This window comes from Mirounga angustirostris, unplaced genomic scaffold (assembly GCF_029215605.1).
Source record: "Mirounga angustirostris isolate CCGP_5_RB_7025 unplaced genomic scaffold, mMirAng1.0.hap1 SCAF_3, whole genome shotgun sequence".
Lineage (NCBI taxonomy): Eukaryota > Metazoa > Chordata > Mammalia > Carnivora > Phocidae > Mirounga > Mirounga angustirostris.
Genome location: NW_026991711.1, coordinates 117,796,800 through 117,815,795, shown reverse-complemented (window position 1 = coordinate 117,815,795; position 18,996 = coordinate 117,796,800). Strand labels below are relative to the sequence as shown.

General features: G+C 34.5%; 1 protein-coding gene across 6 annotated transcripts in view; it reads right to left on the bottom strand.

The window, feature by feature from the left end:
• Nucleotides 1–930: 930 nt before the first annotated feature.
• Nucleotides 931–18,996, bottom strand: part of RIF1 (replication timing regulatory factor 1) — a 66,386-nt gene continuing 48,320 nt past the window's right edge. For 4 of the 6 annotated variants that reach the window (XM_045868884.3, XM_045868888.3, XM_045868886.3 and 1 more), the window contains 10 exons: nucleotides 18,507–18,658; nucleotides 18,050–18,130; nucleotides 17,913–17,967; nucleotides 14,295–17,552; nucleotides 12,426–12,572; nucleotides 12,045–12,122; nucleotides 11,841–11,956; nucleotides 11,062–11,215; nucleotides 9,456–9,564; nucleotides 4,109–8,979 (listed from right to left, as the gene is read on the bottom strand). In XM_045868884.3, coding sequence (XP_045724840.2) covers nucleotides 8,765–8,979; nucleotides 9,456–9,564; nucleotides 11,062–11,215; nucleotides 11,841–11,956; nucleotides 12,045–12,122; nucleotides 12,426–12,572; nucleotides 14,295–17,552; nucleotides 17,913–17,967; nucleotides 18,050–18,130; nucleotides 18,507–18,658 — 4,365 coding nt within the window. In that variant the 3' untranslated portion in view covers nucleotides 4,109–8,764. Of the gene's footprint in view, nucleotides 1,860–4,108; nucleotides 8,980–9,455; nucleotides 9,565–11,061; nucleotides 11,216–11,840; nucleotides 11,957–12,044; nucleotides 12,123–12,425; nucleotides 12,573–14,294; nucleotides 17,553–17,912; nucleotides 17,968–18,049; nucleotides 18,131–18,506; nucleotides 18,659–18,996 lie in introns of those variants that run through there. The other 2 variants (XM_045868885.2, XM_045868887.3) reach the window with 2 other exon arrangements.

Sequence of the window (18,996 nt, the reverse complement as noted above, 5' to 3'; positions counted from 1 at the left end):
AATGACTAAAATAAAAAACGCAAGAACAGCAAGCATTGTCAAGGATGTGGAGAAAAAGGAACCCTCACGCACTGTTGGTGGGAATACAAACTGGTGGTGCAGCCACTATAGAAAACAGTATGGAGGTTCCTCAAAAAATTAAAAATGGAACTAATCACACTACCATTTACCCAAATAGGAAAACACTAGTTTGAAAAGATATGTGCACCCCTATGTTAATGCAGCATTATTTACAACAGCTAAATTGTGGAAGCAGCCCAAGCACCCACCGATAGATAAAATGGATAAAGATGTGGTATACATATAATGGAACGTTACTTAGCCATAAAAAAAGAATGAAATCTTGCCATTAGCAACACGGATGGATCTACAGGATATAATGCTGAGTGAAGTAAGTCAGAGAAAAACAAATACCATATGATTTCACTCATATGTAGAATTAAGAAACAAAACAACCTAACAAAGATAAAAGGAGACCAAGAAAGACTTAACTATTGAGAAGTGATGGTTTTCAGAATGGAGGCTGTTTGGGGGGGGGGGGGGGGGGGAGGAATTGGTAAAGTGAAGGGGATTAAGGGTACCTTTATCATTATAAGCACAGAGTAACGAACAGAATTGTTGAATCACTGTATTATACACCTGAAACTAACACTGTATGCTAACTATACTGGAATTAAAAGAATAAAAGGAAAAAATTTACATACATCTTCAATACCAATTTATTATCTATCTGCTTAATAATGCAATTTGCTTCCTTTTTTGTAATGCATGGTGTTGGGGAAGCCCTATGGAAAATGAGAAAGCTTTAAAAATGAGTTGTCACTCTGGCTCCTCCACTCAGGGGAAATGTGGCCTGAGAGGGGCTAAGTACAATGGAAAGAAGTAGGTAATTGGCCTCCCCAAATATCCTTAAGTACTAATTTAAATTTAGAAATAGCTTATAAATTCACTATTGCAAAACTAAAAATTAAACTTACGATAAAAAAATAGCTATGGGATCGAATCCTAACCTCAGGGGATCTTTCTAATCTACAGCCAGTAGATTATAGAGCACAAGGCAAAGATGGTAAACTGTCCTCAAGCTTCTTAATGTCTCTCTCGAGACTGTGCACATGTGTAAATGCTCAGAGACCACATTTGTGTGCCAGGTACCACACTAGATGCTGGGGTTAGAGTGATGAGCCAAAGACTGTTGTGTCCTTATGAAACTTTATAGTCCCACGAAAAAGGCAGGCCATGCCAAAGCGTCTTCTTAATGGTAGGAGAGACAGCCACTCTCCCGTCTTCAATTGTCCTTTAAACTGGGTTAAAAATCCAGGTTAAATGTAGCAATACCATTGTGTGCTATTTTTCCAACCTTGGGAACAAAGTTTATGCTGTCTCAGTTACAATAAATGTTTTAGTTTTAAAATTTCCTATTCACTTTTTAAGGCTGCCAAAGCACTCTGCAGTTGCTGTTAGAGATACACAATTTTTATCTAATTCTAGGGCTTTTAGTTAAAAGCTTGGAAATTTTTCATACACAGTATAAATAGAGAATCCTACTATACCCACCTCCTGGTTTTCAATTTATGGCTAATCTTGTTCTATCTACCCTACCAATGCTCTCCTCCCATTACCTTAAAATGAATTCTTTTAATCACATCTTAAAACAATCACAATTGACACACCTTAAAACACTTGACAGTCCATATCCAGGGTTCAAATTTTCCTGCTCATCCAACTTTCAAGACTTCTGCTTGTACCCCCATTCTGTCAATACAGTGATACCAGGGAAGTCCTTTGTACAAATACCCACTACCACACATTTAGACGACCTACGGCTGCAAAGATCCTCAGTGACTAGCTGTTCATACCATCTGCAAAAGGTTATAAAAGAGATCAATTGGCAACTGAGTTATATTGGAGTCAGAGTCAGCACTACAACCCAATTCCCTTGATGACTAGTGTTCATGGTACTACCCAATGCTACTCTTGTGAAGTTCTTACTATGGGTTCTTCAGGTCCCCACAAGCCCTAACCACCTCACCCCCCACCCCCACAGGCCTCAGAATGTGACCTTATTTGTCAAAGGGTCATTGCAGAAGTTATTAGTTAAAACGAGGTCATTAGGATGAGCCCAAAGCCAATACAAATGGTGTTTATAAAAAGGAGAAGTCCAGACAAATACACAGAGAACACCATGTGAAGCTAAGAGGTTGGAGTGAAGCTTCTACATGTCAACAAAGTAAAAAATTGCTAGCAAAGCACCAGAAGCTAGGGGAGAAGCATGGAAGTCTTCCTCACAGCCCTTACAAAACACCAACCCTATCCACAACTGTCTCAGGCTTCCAGCCTCCAGAACTGTGAGACAATGTATTTCTGTTAAACAACTCTCAGTTTGTGGCTCTTTGTTGCAGTATTCATCAACATCATCAAGTCTATTTCATTTTTAATTTAGATGTATGGATCTACAAGTATGTCGAAACCATAAACTATGAATATGAGAGAACCTCTTCTATGGCTAAAACGGGTCTTAAAATAAGAATGGCTCATGTGTCTGTGGAGGGTCCCGGTGTTCATTAATGTTGGTATGTGAATTATACTAATCTTACTCAATTCAAAGCCAAACCAAACAAACAAAAACAGTGCCAGAATTGCTTAGTTTTTACAGTTTTATTTCAGATTAAAGTGCATTTCTTTAAAAATGTTTCAATATCCAGTTTCAATTGGCAAGTAATAACAGTTAACTCTCAATAGATCATGAAAAGTTTTACTGTGGGTAAGACAAATTCTCCCTCCCTCAATCCAATCATAATAAACCTGAAAATACACTTTTAGTATTGGTCTACCTGCTTCAAACATTGTATAAAGCATTACACAAATAACACTGACCACATCCTTATTTCCCAAATACTAGTGCAGTTAACTGAGTAATAAACAGGTACTTCCGTGAAATTTCAACTTAAATCATTCGACTTATCAAATATAAACACTTTGAATGTAAAACTAAGCTCTCAGAATTTATCAAGTGGTGGGAACAAAAATATCGTAGGGCAAATAAATGACTGATTTGGCTTCTCTCAGCCTGGCCTAAGTGCATTTAGTCAAGTCTATCCATAGGAGGTAGTGTTAAGATAGATTGAAGCAACGGATTCCCCACCAACACAGAAAGCAAACTCCCTCAACTCCCAATTTATTTCACAGGTAATGACAGAACCACTGAGTGCCAGATGCCTTTCCCTCATACATCAGTGTCCCTTAACATCCATGGTAAACACATTACTGTAATTTGAGTTTAAATAGGAGAAAAAAAGTGTACCTAAAAAGTACCAGTATCTCCTAGTATATGTGTATTTGAGCAATAAAGTTAAGATATAAATGCAATCAGGGGAACACATTTTTGTAAAAGTAAAATCTAAGTAACAGCAATAGAAATGAAGGACTTAAGGAAGGAAGATCCCTGTTTGCCATCTAGAAGCAAATGATCAACTGGATTTACATGCCATGTATGAACAAACCTACTCTTTGTAACAGGGAGCAGCAAACTTTACACAAAGGGGCCAAATAAATATGTGAATGTTAGGTGTTAACAGGCCATACAGTCTGTCACACTACTCCAATCTGCTACTGCAGCAGGAAAGCAGCCAAAGATTTTATGTAAATAAACATGGCTGTGTCCCAGTGAGACCTTATTACTGGCACTAAAATTTTAATTTCATCTTTCCATGTGTCACAAAATATTACTTTTGATTTTTTTCAACCCTTCAGAAAATGTAAAAACCATTCCTACCTCAAAGAATGTATAAAAAATAAGGGGCAGGCTGTAGTTTTTTGACCTGTTCATTAACAACTTACTAGGTTAAGACTGCCATATTTCAGTTTCTATACTCAAAATTCATTGTTCTTAATTTCATTTTCTAGAAAATTCCCATTCTACAAAAATAAAAACGTCTTTAGACACTTGCTAATTATTCAATTAAATATCAAAATAACTGTTATGCTATATTCCATTTTCCATTCCATGACTTTATCCTGAAGGTGAACCTTCTAGTTATATGCTATTTATTCATTTAAGAAATAATTCTGCCTATTACTGGGAGTTATTTACTCCTTTTTGTGGGGCAGGATATTAAATAATGTATACTTTATTTTTTAAAAAGATTTTATTTTTAAGCAATCTCTACCCCCAATGTAGGGCTTGAACTCACAATTCCAAAATCAAGAGTTGCATGCTCCACCACTGACCAAGCCGGACAGGTGACCTGTAAATAATGTCTATTTTAAACAATTATTCAGGGTATTTATGAGTATCAGTTCTGGTACTGTTTTATATATAGGATACCTGTCAGCTATTTTCAAAGTTTATATGACTGTCCCTATACTAAAAAGCTACATACTTTTTTTTTTAATTCCATGTGCTATCAATTTAAAATATTGCCTTCAATCTTATACTCTCAGGTAAAGGGAGAGATTATCTTTTCTTCTAAATGGTATACTTCAGAAGAGTAAGCATTTACAGCTTGGCACTTCATGTTTGGTTTTACTGTTCTTTGGCTTGGTATATAAAGGAAAAATGGTTAAGACCATGTTATAAAATTTACATTCTATTCCAAGAAATGGGTGAACATTCAATTCTGTTAGACTACTACTCTATTAAATAGCTATAGATTTCAAACCCTAATTACTCAGATTTTAATACTTTCAAAAAGCAATATACAAAGCCTGGCATATGATAAACATATCATATTAACTGGACCATCACAAACCGAAGCCCAGATTTGTTTTATAAATCAAGCAATCAACAAATTTTGATAAATCAATTAAAAAACACCATTATTTCACTTCTGGCTACATTTTCTTAAGTGCTCTGGATGAGTACAATTCTTATGGAAAGAGAATTTAAAACATGTGAGGGAAACATAACAGAATGCTGAGAAAAACTCATTTTTAGAGAATCAAATTATTCAACTGTCTTTTAAACACCATTTTAAGATGAAATAGAAAATTTCAACAATATAACAGCAAAGTAACCAGAGGTCTTTACTAAAATGACAAGTCAGATCTGTCAGACAGGGCTTATTTGGGTACTGCTAACTTAACCGCCAAGTTAATCTTAGGGTAGTCTGTTTTCAATGAAGCCCCATAACTTAGAAGACAAGATTTATTTAGAGACTAAATATATTTCTAATATCTGAAAATTTACTTTTGTATTAAAAAAAATGAGAACATAATCCACATACACTATTCATTAAAAAAGGCTCACATTGTCTCATCGTTTAGGAAGGTTCTTTATAACATAAGTAACTGTTTGCCTATTTAAAAACGTAAATCTTCCTCCCCAAACCATAATAAATTTTCCATGTCTAAAAAAGGCTCCAAATGAGACAAAATTCTACCTTTAATTCTTGAAAAACTTTTGAACTCTAATTTGAAGCCTTCAAGACCAGTCTGCAACCCCAATCATAAACCTGAAAAAGTTATTTAAAAAAACACTAAATTTTATCTTTTGTGGCAATAATTCCTGGGACTTAAACCTGCTTGTGTTATCACCTAATTCACAGCCTGAAGCCTCGTAGGCCTAACCACCACAAATGCAATCCACAGACATCACCATTTGTATGGGTCATGTGGGAGCTTTTAGAGATGAACTATCAGGCCCCATCCCAGACCTGCTGAATCAGAATCTGCATTTTCATACATACATACAAGTTTGAGAAGCACTGTGTTAAAGTCAAAACTTAAACTCTAACACTTGTATACAATGTATAAGACCCTTCTGATGGCTTAAGGATAAAACAGACATGGGTTGTGCTAATGTGCAAACAGCTCCCTCTCCCCCACCAAAATCTTAGCCTAATAATGTCAGTAACTGCTATTTTATGGCCTTCTAGCCCAGTTGCAAATCATCTCCCTGAAAATTAATAAAGAAGGATATGAGATGGAAACTATGCCCTTCCTATTGGATTATAAAGTCATTTGGAAAGAATGACATTAAGGTAAAATGTGAACCCTTTTAAGCTCATATTTTCTGTTAAATTCCAACAAAGGTTTTTAAAACAGCACTTATTTTTAATTACTATCATTCCTTTATCTTAGAAAAAATACTCTAATTGTATATTTTACACACCCCTCCAATTTTCCCAATTTTGTTTCTTGCCCTGCCACTTTTATTTTAGACAAAATATAATCCAATTTCCTTAACATTTTTTTGATTCTAAAATATATAACAGAATCCCTGACTACTTTCAAGCTGTAAAGAAAAGAATCCACGAGCAACGCCAGAAACTATCATGTTCAGATTTAAATCTTATTTTTGACTATATTATCCGATAACCTTATCACTAAACCTGATTCATCCTACACTATACGGAATTTGAGCAAAAGCTCCATACCATTTAACAATGGCTTTCAAACTTGTTCAAATATAACATCTTTGACAATGGGCTCAGGGCAACACTAAAAACTTAAATCCACCATATGAAGTCCATTTTGGAACATGAGAAATTATACTGTGCTTCTGCAAGCAAACAGATTCTTTTTATAAATGCATAAAATAAGAAATCACATTTGAGTGTTCTTATTAATATTTGCCATTTGTTTTATTAACCCTTAGAAAATATTGAAAAAAACTGATTTAATTTTAATAGTTAAACAACATACTGAAACTGATCAAGGAGAATTAATATTTTTTGCTATTTAGGAATCATTCAGGGAAAAATTTAAGGCAAGAATATTAAAAATAAGGTGCCTCAAATATACACTTAACAACTATATCAACAATGAAGATTTAGCAAACTGGCTTCTGCCTTCAAGTAACATTTTTAAACACATCCTTGTTCAACCACAGTATTTGAAAATTAAACTTGTGCTTGTATCAAATTCAGTGATTTAAGTAAATGCTAATCAATCACTTTAGTCACATTTTCTCCTATGCTGTTCTTGTTCTCAAGAACTTCATTTCACCAGTTAGTTCACACAAACATTAAGAGGATATAAGCATGAGATAAGCCAATTTTAACTCCATACAAACACATGTACATACTCCTTCTTACACCTGTTAACTAAAAATTTATGTGCCTCTTAACTGTAAAATATAATTTGGGAAATGGGAGGTAATATAAACCAGTTGTAATTCTGTTAACAAGTTTCCATTTTTAGTTATTTCTTCAAGCTACAATCCTCAGTTTATGGTCCCAGAATTTCCTTTAAACCCAACCTTGGGATAGGACTATGAAACTTATAACCCCCCCCAAATATTTGTGATGATGATGGATTTATAATTATGAAAAAGACACCAACTTTTCTGGCTGGTGGGTGGTCCCCTTCTGAATATAAGAACTAACTAAACACAAGAGTTAAACTTTCTGTAACTTGCTGAAGAATGTGTGCCTTTTCAAGCTGGTTAGTTCTGAATAAAGTATGAAACTGTGAAGGTCACTCACTCATTCTAATCAGAGAGCAAATGATATATTCTCACTGTAAAGAGATGAAACAAATATGGGAAGTCAGGCACTAATACTAGTCGGTAAAATTTACAAATGTTTTAATTATATACACCCTATTTTTAAAAACAGGCAAAACATACATATTTCAAAAGAACAGTTTCAAATTTCTTCCAAGTTTGCTTTAGGTGTAGGTGAAAAGAACAGGTAATTTCTAGATTTCATATAGTCCAAGTTGTAACAAAAATAGTCAAACTCTCCATTAAAAAGAAATGTAATGAAGCTTTCTAGTGGCTGATACCCTCCTTCCAAACCGCCCCCCACCCCAAAAGTAATGGGTATGAATAACAAAGTTCTCATGTAACACTTTCTCATTTCTAGAACTTTAACTCCTTCTGGTTACTTTAGAAAATAAACTCATGTTGTTACTAAGACTACTAAGTACAAAACTATTTGTATTTGTAGATGCAGAACCCTACAAATATCTGCAGCAAGCCCACAAAGCACTTCTACTGTCAATACTGATATCTCAGTATTTAATATATACAAAATAGGTTTCTATTAAACAAAGGTATTCACAAGTAGCTGCAGAAAAATTCATGCCATTAACAAAGGCTGAAATTTATAAATTAAAAACATTGTAATCTATACATAATATACAAACAGTCGTGCATTTTAAAATGAATTATGATGTGTCTCATACGACTAAATTTTCACAAGCAAATGCTGCTGCACAAATAAATGGAATTTTAGGTATGTTCTGCTTTAATATTTTAACCCCAAAAGTTGCAGCTTTTGGTATTTTTCTTGAAAGCTGTCCAAAGTTGACATCTGCGGAAAAAATGATCCAATTCTTTTGCGTCTCATTTAAGGTGAACAAATTTCTTAAACCTCAGGCACAACAAATATAAATTAAAAAAAAAAAAGTATAAACACCTTTATCAGTTCAGCAAAAAATTCAAATAGAAATGTTCAATTTTACTTACTTAAAATAAGGTATTTTTCACGAATGTTTCATCAGAATATGTAGGAGTTTAAAATGTGTGAATAAAATGCTTTTGTTTCTAGTTTTCGCTTCCACATTTCAGTAAGATATTTAAATTTTTGAAAAACTATGCATAGCGGCCAAGAAAATATTGTATGAACAAAAATATTACATAACAAACTTAAATTGAACTTACGTTAAGTCACAGCCCTTCAGGGTTTGAAATGTTATCAACTTTGTGAACATTCAGTCTGATATTGTGCTATATTTCAAAACTTATTTTATGATCAACAAATCCAGTGATGTTGGGGGAAAAAAAAAAAAAAACACAAACCTTCACTTTTCTCTTAAAATACTAAACAGAATTTTCATGGGTTGGTGACCTCCAACGTGACTGCAAATTTTTTATTATAGAGTTCGCCATGTTACCAAGTTTCTCATGCATTTCAAACAGCTGGCTTCCTGAATAATTATGGAGATCTTCAGAATCTAGTTGAAGAGCAAGTGCACTAATCTGTGCCACAAGATTTTTAGGTAATGGAGTTTCCAAAGCAACAGGATCAATTAAATCTAAAAGAAAAAGAAAAAAAGCACAATTTATCTATTCCAGATAAAACTTAAGTTGTATGTATCTCCTTTTAAGTTAATAAAAAATTTACGTGCCTAAGATTTAAGTTGAGTGTGCAGGCTGAGGTACTGCTGTTCCTCAAGAGAACAAGGCAACAGAAAAATCTACACCATAACTTATTCAGTGCCATTAAAGAAATAGCCAGGATACCTCATTTTTATTAACAGCGTAACTGGAACACACTGTTTAGTTTATATCCTTATTTGAGTAGCAGTTGACAATTCGAGAAAAACAACTAGATATACTTGGAGTCAATACCAGTTACTTTTTCATGCACTTTGCCACTAGCACCAAAAAAACCCCCCAAAAAACAAAAACCTTATCAAATTAACAGAGCATGGTCAAATTAAAACTAGAAGCATATATTCAAAGTCAGCTGATGCTGTAACTAAAATTGTCCCGCTTTGCTAAAACATACCTGAGGCAAGTCTTTCTTCATCAGAAGGGAGAGATTTAGTTTGTATTCCATTTACTGTTTTTTCAGAAATATCAAAAACTGGAATCTCCTCTAGTCCACGAGACTTCACCTTGATTATACACAGGCCAGTAAAACAAAAACAAAACCAACAAACTGAAAGTTGCTTTTAAAAGGACCAACATCACCAGCACTGGAAAAGAATCTGACATACGTTTCCCAGCCCATCACATGACTATTAGCTTAGTAAATCTTGTTAAGAAACTACGGTCTACTAACGACACACACAAAAAAGGGATTACAAAGTGTTTTCTGTTTTCTCAAAAAGCTGGTTAGGAGTTCATAATATTTTATAATGGGCTTCTCAAGAAATAGCCATGGTAGCCAAGAAAATTACACTATATTTCCCAAGTTTAGGAGCATAAGAAAATCCAAGGCAGAGATTTCCAAGCTTAAAAAACGTATGGACTTTCTAAAAAAAAGAATACAATTTTGAAAGGTGTTCCCAGGCTTACTGATTAGTGATTGAGAAAATATTAGCTTCAAAAGGTTAGAGTTACCATATTGATGGCTCCATCAATTCGACTCCTATGTAGACACCCAACAGAAAGAATAACATGTCCACACAAAAACTTGTATGAGTGTACATAAGAGCAAAAGGTAAAAACAATCTAAGTGTTAAGCAATTGATGGATGACCTAAATGTTGTATATTCATACAAGGGGTACTATTTAGCCATAAAGAGGAATGAAGTACTGATACACATGAACCTTGAAAACATCATGCTCAAAGAAGCCAGTCACAAAAGACCACAGCTTATATGATCCCACTTTTATGAAAGGTCCACAACAGGCAAGTCAATGAGACTGAAAATTACTAATATAATCTTTGGGTTTCTTAAAAGAGTTTTTAAAGATTACAAATATTTAATAATCTTTAAATCAAAGACTTTCAAGAAAACAGCAGAAGTCTTCAGTAGTTAGCAAACTCTAGTCTCGGAAATTCTAATATAAACATTGGTTTTCAAGCTTTAACGTACCCTGTTTTCATTTATTCACAATTTTGTGTAATTTCAATGGACACATAAAGGGTCTCTGCATAGGTTTCAATACAGTCTGAATCCTTCTGAAAGGAGTTGGGGGGTGGAGAATCTTGGCTTTTATCAGAATCTTGACAAATGGCTATGACCCAAAATATTTATGTACAAAAAGTTAGTAAGAACAAGAAAAATTAGTTCCAGCTGTGTTGGACATCAAAATTGAAATACTGTTAATTACACATTTGCAAGATTTTTGTTATAATGTTTAGATTTGAACATCCAGGTTTTAGGAATAGCAGCCATGGAACCAATCACCAATTTGGTGGAAATGAATGAGACAAGGGGGTAGAAGAGAACTCAAGGAACAAAGAGATGCATTATACAAAACGGTACAAAATCAAGAAGCAAACTTCTCTGGGGAATTATAAAGTGATCTTTTAAGTTAACCTTGCCTGTGGGGGAAGGGAAGAAAAGGTGGCATAAAATGAGTTTTTAAGCAAGACTACCAACTTCTATAATTGTTACTGTGAGATCATTTATCTATACATGATTTAGAACACCTAAGTTTACCTGCTGCTCATGATAGACCCTAAGAGCCTTTTTTACATTGGACACTTTTGGAGAACGGATAGGAAGAGTTTTTATTTCAGATGCTGTAAGAGTACTCAAATCACCAATCGTTTTTATATTCTTGGCTCTAATGAGCTGTCCCAGTCCTCTTGCCCTGAAGAGGTTAAGAAAAAAAAGGAAAAATGTCATCATATACTTTCACATTTCTTCTATTTGTGAGGGCCTACCCAGCTCAATTTCCTGAATTTATGCTGAATCATAACTGAATTTTACATAGGCTTACGTAGCCCACTCTGAGGATAGGCACATATACACTTAATTTAAAACAAAATTTGAATTTGATATGTTTGCCTGGCTTATGCAATAGTGCTGGGAAGAGACTAAGTGCAATGTGTGTCTGACTTCACTTACATTATGACTTAATGGTTGCATGACTTTGGTGGATTAACCTTTGTAAACTTCAACTTGTAAAGTGGAAATAGTAATTATACTCCTTATGGGATTTATAATTAGGATTAAATAAGAGAACATATGCCAAGAGTTCGGCACAGCATCTGGCAAATATTAAGCACACAATTATCTTAACCATTACTGTATTATGATAGATGCTTCTCTTATTGCCCAACCTGTCCCATCTTCCCATATTAATTTTTATTTCTAAAATAAAATGTGCGAGAGTGCATGTAAGTCAATTCTAAATATAAGAACCTCGATCATTTAAACATTCCTCTTAAACAAGTGGCATCTTTAAGTATAAACCAGCACAAGTAACTACTTACCACATGTTTGATGTAATCTGAGGTAAAATGATATCAACTGGAGCCACGCAGTTCACCAAAGCTGGGTAAACACTTTCTGTTGGACATGGCATAGATTCTTTAGCCATTTCTGTAATCTTAGAGTAAATTTCAAAACCGTTAAACAGAGGTCACCTGATTGAACGTGAAAATATAAAGTTTCATGAAAACTAAAGCACTTCTTACTAAACACTTCTTTGAGCTCTTAAACTTAGGGCTACGTGATCCTGGGGACAGAAATCCTTTGGTTGAAGTGGCATTATGCTAGATAGAAGAAAGGAGAGAAAAAAAAACTCAGAACCCTAGAAAACTATAATTTTACAACTTTCATTACTTAGAGTGCAGTAACTTCCTAAAATTTTGAGAAAATGTAAATGTAATAACCTATTACCTAATCAATTACTGGATTATCACTGCCTCTTCCCACCTCTTCATGTTTACCATGTTGCAGACAAAACAATGTATCCAAACCAAAGAAGTCTTATTCTTTATTAGTTTTAAGACAAACTACACAATGCAATTCTGTCCCTGCATACATATAAGCGTATTTTAAAGCCCACAGCTTACCTTAGATTGTGCAGTAGGTGAAGTTTTAACACTTTTTACTATGGGAGAATTATTTGAAGAATGGGACCTAACAATAGAGCATCGCCTATCAATGTCATCTGCCAATCCAGCCTGGTATATTGGATCTGCAAAGGAGACACGGCGAACCTGAAAACACAGGTCATGTTTTTATTTAACAAAATTAAAGTAAAAAAACAAAACAAAAAAACAAAAAAACAAACCACACCATAAATACTCATTATAAGGTCCCCCTAAAATAGAATGTAGGTTTAGAAGCTTAATTTACTTCACTAGAAGCCAAGTGCACATAGTTGTATTTCTTCCTAATGGCTGCTTTCACGGATACTGCTTAATACCACAGGTCATTCCAATTATCCATGTTCTAAATGGTCTCTACGTAATATACCAACAAAGACCGAAACAGGGACAGTGGCAGAAAAATGAAATTGCATGTAGCAGCTGAAATCATATCATCAAATTATACTAACCTTGTAGGCTTACTACAGTGACTTAAAAATACAAGGTAAAGAAGCAGAAATAGTACTAAGTGGCCTCTGGTCTATCATACTAACCCCTGTTCTAAATTCTTTAGAGGGTACCAGAGTCACAGCAACTGGGTGGCAATTTTTCACTTTCGCCTCTTCTAAACTCTTACAATGTGTTCATTCATTCAGCTATTTGATATAATATGCAATAAATAAATATGCAATAAGGCATAACTACTAACCATGTATATAAATGTCTCCTGGTCTTGATTCCCAAGAGTGGGCAGATTCTGTACATATCTGCTATAGAAAACTACAATGTCTTACTGTTGCCTAAATAAAAATTAAATTTGAGGTACTATCAAATAAAACATGACTAGTTAACTTTTCTTAACAATCTAAAACATAACGAAGAAAAATATACTGAAGACCTCAATCACAACTTATTCTATCTTCATACTTCTCAAAGACTTCCAACTTAAGATACTTTAAAAAAAGAACCTCAATAAAAAAGCAAAGCAAAACAAACCAAAAAACTAAATTCTCAGTGTAAGAACTTTTGGTACATCTTGAGGAAGTCTTCACAATGTGCTTGCTAGAGGCAATATTAAGTCTATCCTCTATCTATAGTGTATGTCTGTATATATAAACACATGTATCCTACAGTAAATGGCAGATGCAATTTCAAAGTTAAAGAATGCTCACATCATACCTTTTTAGAACATCTCCTTTACTAAGGAGAGAACAAGTTGAGCTATGTAAGCACAAGTAACTTTTACTTTTTTAATTTATTCATTCAACAAATTATCTGCAAGTTACAGGGTCAGGAGCTAAAGCAAAGAGAATCCATGTTTATAAACCAAAGGAGTCAGTTTAGTGAAGATGGGGAAATAAAATTATAAATGAAATCACATCCAGAAACTGATAAAGGCATAGCCTGAGACTTTTTTTTTCATTAGACAAGGTCTGGAAATAAGAGTTTATCTAAACACTTAAATGTGAAACAGACTGCATAATGTCCTAGCACACAGTGAGTGCTAACTAAAGCTGTTTTATCAGTTTCTAAATGTTTCCTCATATGTTATGAGCAAAACAAAATAAAACAAAACAAAACCAAAAAACCATGAGAGATCCTCATCAATTCTGCAAAAGGTGAACAATGTACATGGCTGAAGATCTTTAGTGTCCTAAAGTAAAGGAATATCTAAGGGCTTCAGTCCCCTTTTATCAACACTTTTTCTTCTACCTGCCCTTTTCCCTAGTCGCTGTAATTATTTAAAATGTGTTGGTTCTATTAATCTAAAATCTGTCATTCACCAGGAACCACTGTATGGCTAAAATACTCAAATATGGACTTATTAATATTCAGCCTCAATTCCCCTACCTTGTGAACAGGTGACGATACCTCATCTTCCTGAGGCCTTTTTAGTCCTCTCTTTAAAATGCTGGTCGATGGAGAAGCCAAAGGAGACCATACACAGCGTGTCTGCATGCCACTAGGACTGCCATTTGCTGATACAAGTAAAGGATCAAGTTCCCTTAATTTTTGAGGAGATGCATTATTGTCTTCTGTTATTAGTTCAGAGATGGCTGTTTCAGATGTCAGAGACTGTGATGTTTCCTCCACTTTCTCTGAAGTATGGTGAACTTGCTGTAAAATCTCATCATTTCCCCCCACCACTCGATTGTCATCTGATGTTGTTTCTTCAGACTTATTAAGTTCAGTATTTGTTTCAGTTTCATTAGAGTCAACTTTTCCTTCTTCAGTGCTCATCCCAAGTGTGCTGAGAACAAAACTGCCGATTTCCATAGTTGAAGTCTTTGTTTCGGCTTGTACAGGCTTAGTAGAGATTTTGGTAGTCGAGTCCCTGTCCTCTGTTTCATTGACTTGATCAGCTTCAGCACTCACCTCACCAATCACTGTCTCTTCACAATTTTCCATTTCAGCATTCATTTCTTCAGATGAGCCTGGACCAGATTCGTCACTTCTTTCATCTAATTCCCCAACTGCTGTTTGTTCAGGTATCTCTACCTGAGCACTCATTTCTGTGGTATTATCAGAATGACCAACACCAGAATTAAATTCTTCAGTTACTGCTTCTTCAGCCTTCAGTTTTTCAGCTGCCTCTGCTTCAGATTCATCACTTCTTTCACTATTTATCTCCATTACCTCTTCTTCACGAATACCAGTTTCGGTACTCTTTTGTTCAGAAAAGCTAGCTTCAGATTTATCACTTTCTACATCCAATTCAATAGCTTCTACTTCTTCTGGATTGAATTTTGCTTTAGCTTTACATGCATCTGTTTCAACATTGACAATGTTCTCTATACTTAATTCCTTTTCCAAGATAGCCTCTGACTTTTCTTCTTTGGTCTCCAAAGTAGAACATTCCAGTGAATTATCTTTGGAATCACCTAAACATGGGCTAACAGTTTTACATTTTTTATTGGATGGCTCTTGGCTTTCAAGAGGTGCTGCTTCTTCAGAAACCATATCACAAGTTTCTTCTTCAAAATTTACTACTTCAGAAGGAAGAGGGTTTTGAATAGTATTTTCTTTCAACTCACTTTCAGATATAATTAATGAATCATTAACAGTATCACTCTCCTCCTTGAGTCCCAAATGAAAATTCACACCATTATGTTCATCTGAAAGTTTTACCTCAGAGCACAAATTAGCTTTAGAAGTCTCTGATACATTTACAGGTGTTTGCATATCTGTCTTTTTTGTTTCATTGACTTTTACATCATAGTTTTCTGTATTCTTTAACCCAATGAATGACTTTTCCTGAGGCTGTGATTTTTCTCCACAGCAATCACAACCTTTAGATCTCCTTACCCTCCTACTTCTCTTATGCTGGCATTCAAGTGTTTGAAAAGTTTTTTCAGAAAGCAAAGAAATGTCTGATGTCCCTATTTTTGAGGATTCTCCCACGGTGTTATTTTCTATAGAATCTCGTTTTTGTAATCTCTTGCTGGCATTTCTAGTCCTTAGATTTGATTCTGGCACAGAAGGGTTTGAAAAGGAATATTCTGTACATTTGTTGGTTTTACTTTTTCCCTCGTAAGTAGTTGACACATCATCAGAAACCTGCAATAAATCTGAAGATACTGTAGAATCTTCAAGAGTTACATTATTACTCTCATCTTTTTGTTCACAAATCTGAGATTTTAGGTCTCTCTCTACTTCAGAATTTGCTTTGCAATCAAGTGTCTGGTTGTCAACATTTACACATTCCTGTTTTATCACTTTCTCCTCCTGATCTTGAATGTCAACACTATCACTGCTTTTGTTTTTCCATTTTCCAGATCTCTTCTTTTTAGAACCTTCTTCTTTTGCCTCAGAACTATCAGATTCTGAGTTTTCAATGCTGGAAAGTAAACCTTGGGATGCTCTTCTTGTTTGATACCGTGTTCGACCACTTACTGGTTTTTCAGAGGACTTATCTGCAAAGTCCTGGGCACCGTCTCCCTCAGATTTAATATTCTCAAGGTCTAGCTTTCTTTTACTTTCATCAATTTCAGCAGTAGTGCTGGTTTCCCCAAAAGTCTTCTCGTGTACATTATTTCCTTTCTCAATTAAATTTTCCTGTACAGTTTGTTCAGAAATCAGTTTTTGCTTAGGTAACACATCATCTTTTACATGCAACGGACTTTTCTGAAGGGTCTTTTCTTCTTCCTTACGTCTTTCTTTTTTTTGATGATTATTTTCTTTCTCTTGGCTGTCAGTGGTAGGCTCTGCTACTTCTGAACGTCGCCTTGAGGATCGTCTAAGCATTTTTTGATTTGGAGTTATCTGAACAGGACTATCCTCATCTACCATTTGATCTGCTGGTATTATAGCTGGGGGTGTATTTTCTTTGGATTCCAAACTGATTCCTAATGTTTTCTCTTCTACAGTATTGTTTTCTAATACTACATTTTCTATTGTTGGTTTAAGCATTGTATCCTCATATTCCATCACAGATTCAGAGAGATGAGCCTGATTATCTAACATACATTCTGTTTGATTAAGCAAACCAGGTGGGTTATTTTCTAAGACTACTGTGACATCAATAGATTCCTGAGTATTTTTCTCTTGATCGGATCTCATTAAGAGTTTAGACCTTTTGTTCCCTATTTGTTCAGCTTTACTTGACCTCCGGCTTGATCTCTTAATTCCATGTGCTATTTTTTCAGAATCACATTTTGCAAAAACCATTTCTCTTTTCTTTGCTTTTGGTGGAGTATCTGTTTTACCCATGACTTCCTGGTTATTTTTCACTGTTACAGTTGATGACATATTATTTAAGGGGGACGGACTAAAAGGTCTATTTTCTGAACCATCAAACTTCTCCAAAGTAATAAAGGTTTGCCTCCGACTTGTAGGCTGTGGGGGAGTTCCAGAAATAATGGTATTAGAAACTGAGCTACTGTTGAGACCAGAAGTATTTTCTGCATTAGATACACATTCAGTCATTTTCTTTGATGAAATTAAAGCTTTCTTTCTGGCATCATTATTACTGCTCGGTACTTCTGGACTCGTTTCCTCATTAGAACCACAGTCATTATTTGAAAGAGAAACCTTTTCAAGATGCTCATCCATACCACAGTTTTCCATGACATCTTGAGAAATAACAATGTCACTTTCCATTTGTTCCTCCTGCACAGAAACGTACACATGTATATAGATTAAACAACAAACAAGATTTCTGAGGGAAATCGTACTGTAAAACTTCAGGAATTCAAAAGGCAAATCACTGACTTTCAGTATTTTGCAAATATTCCAAAGGTGGTGACAGATGCCCATTAATTTGTTTCTAATTATAAATATTTTTAAAAGCCAAATATATTTACTTTAAACACGCATACACTCACACACATCCACAAACACAGTAACTACAATTCTGTGAAAGTCTATCAGTGAGAGTTATGAGATTATGCAATATATCTTAAAATTAATACAAGAGATTTCATAATGGAACGATTCTAAAAACCCCCAAACATGAAATACCAAATATACCTTAGGTATCACCTTGGAATCTTCCTTTGATTTTTCAGTTAAAGCAGGAATTTCCCTAAAGTAAAAATGTATGAATTAAAATACTGTTTTTAATTAAAAATTAGAAAACCAGTTACTTCAACAGCTTCCATACTTACATGGACTCTTCCTGGGTATACTGAGAAAACAAAGTGTCTTGTGAAACATCCAGATTATTATACATGACAGGAATATCGCATCTGAAAAAGATCTTACATAAATAACTTCAAAATGTGGTATTCCTATAATTAGAAATTAAACTTAGATTTGCACATCTAGTTATCTTTTAAGAACAATGTAAAATTAAGGCTTAGATGTTTATTTTCCATGAAATCATCTTCTCTACCTTCTCCAACACTACCTCCATTAATGATTCAGCTCTGAATGCATAAACCTTTGGTACATTACTAAGTAACTGTATATATTATGAAACGCAGCCACGTTTGGCATATCTTTTTGGCATTAAAATATAGCATATTATATGTAGTATTTTAGTTCTAAACACAAAGTTACAGTTACCGCATGAAATCTAAATATAGGTACAGAATACCCAATTCAAGATAAAAGGCTACAAACCTCTTTGTTTTGAATACTTCTTTCTGATGTTCAGTTAGTATTCTTTCCTTTGCTTCTTTTCCTTCTGGAGGTATAAACACAAAGTCAATAGACTTTTCCTCTTCCAAAGGCATTTCACTCTTTGTTTTGGCAGAAGACGATTCTAATTTCAACTGCAAATTTATAAAAGGCAAATGTACGTCTGAGTTTCCAAATGATTTTCCAACACTTCAATCAATCTCTATTCCAGCGCTCTAGTGAAGTTATTCAATAATGACTAGGAAGTTTGAAGTTCAAACCTATAGGATATCCTTGGTTAATAATTAGTACAATGTCCTTCCCTTTCATTCTGCTTTTAATAAACATTCAGAAAATAAAATTACACCTCTTTAAAAGTAGGCAACTTACTTACCAACAAAGCACAGACAAGTATGTTTTTCCGGCCAACATATGGAAATCAAGTGATGTGGCAAGAAGAGAATATATCAGCAGCTCTCAAGTTGAAGCATAA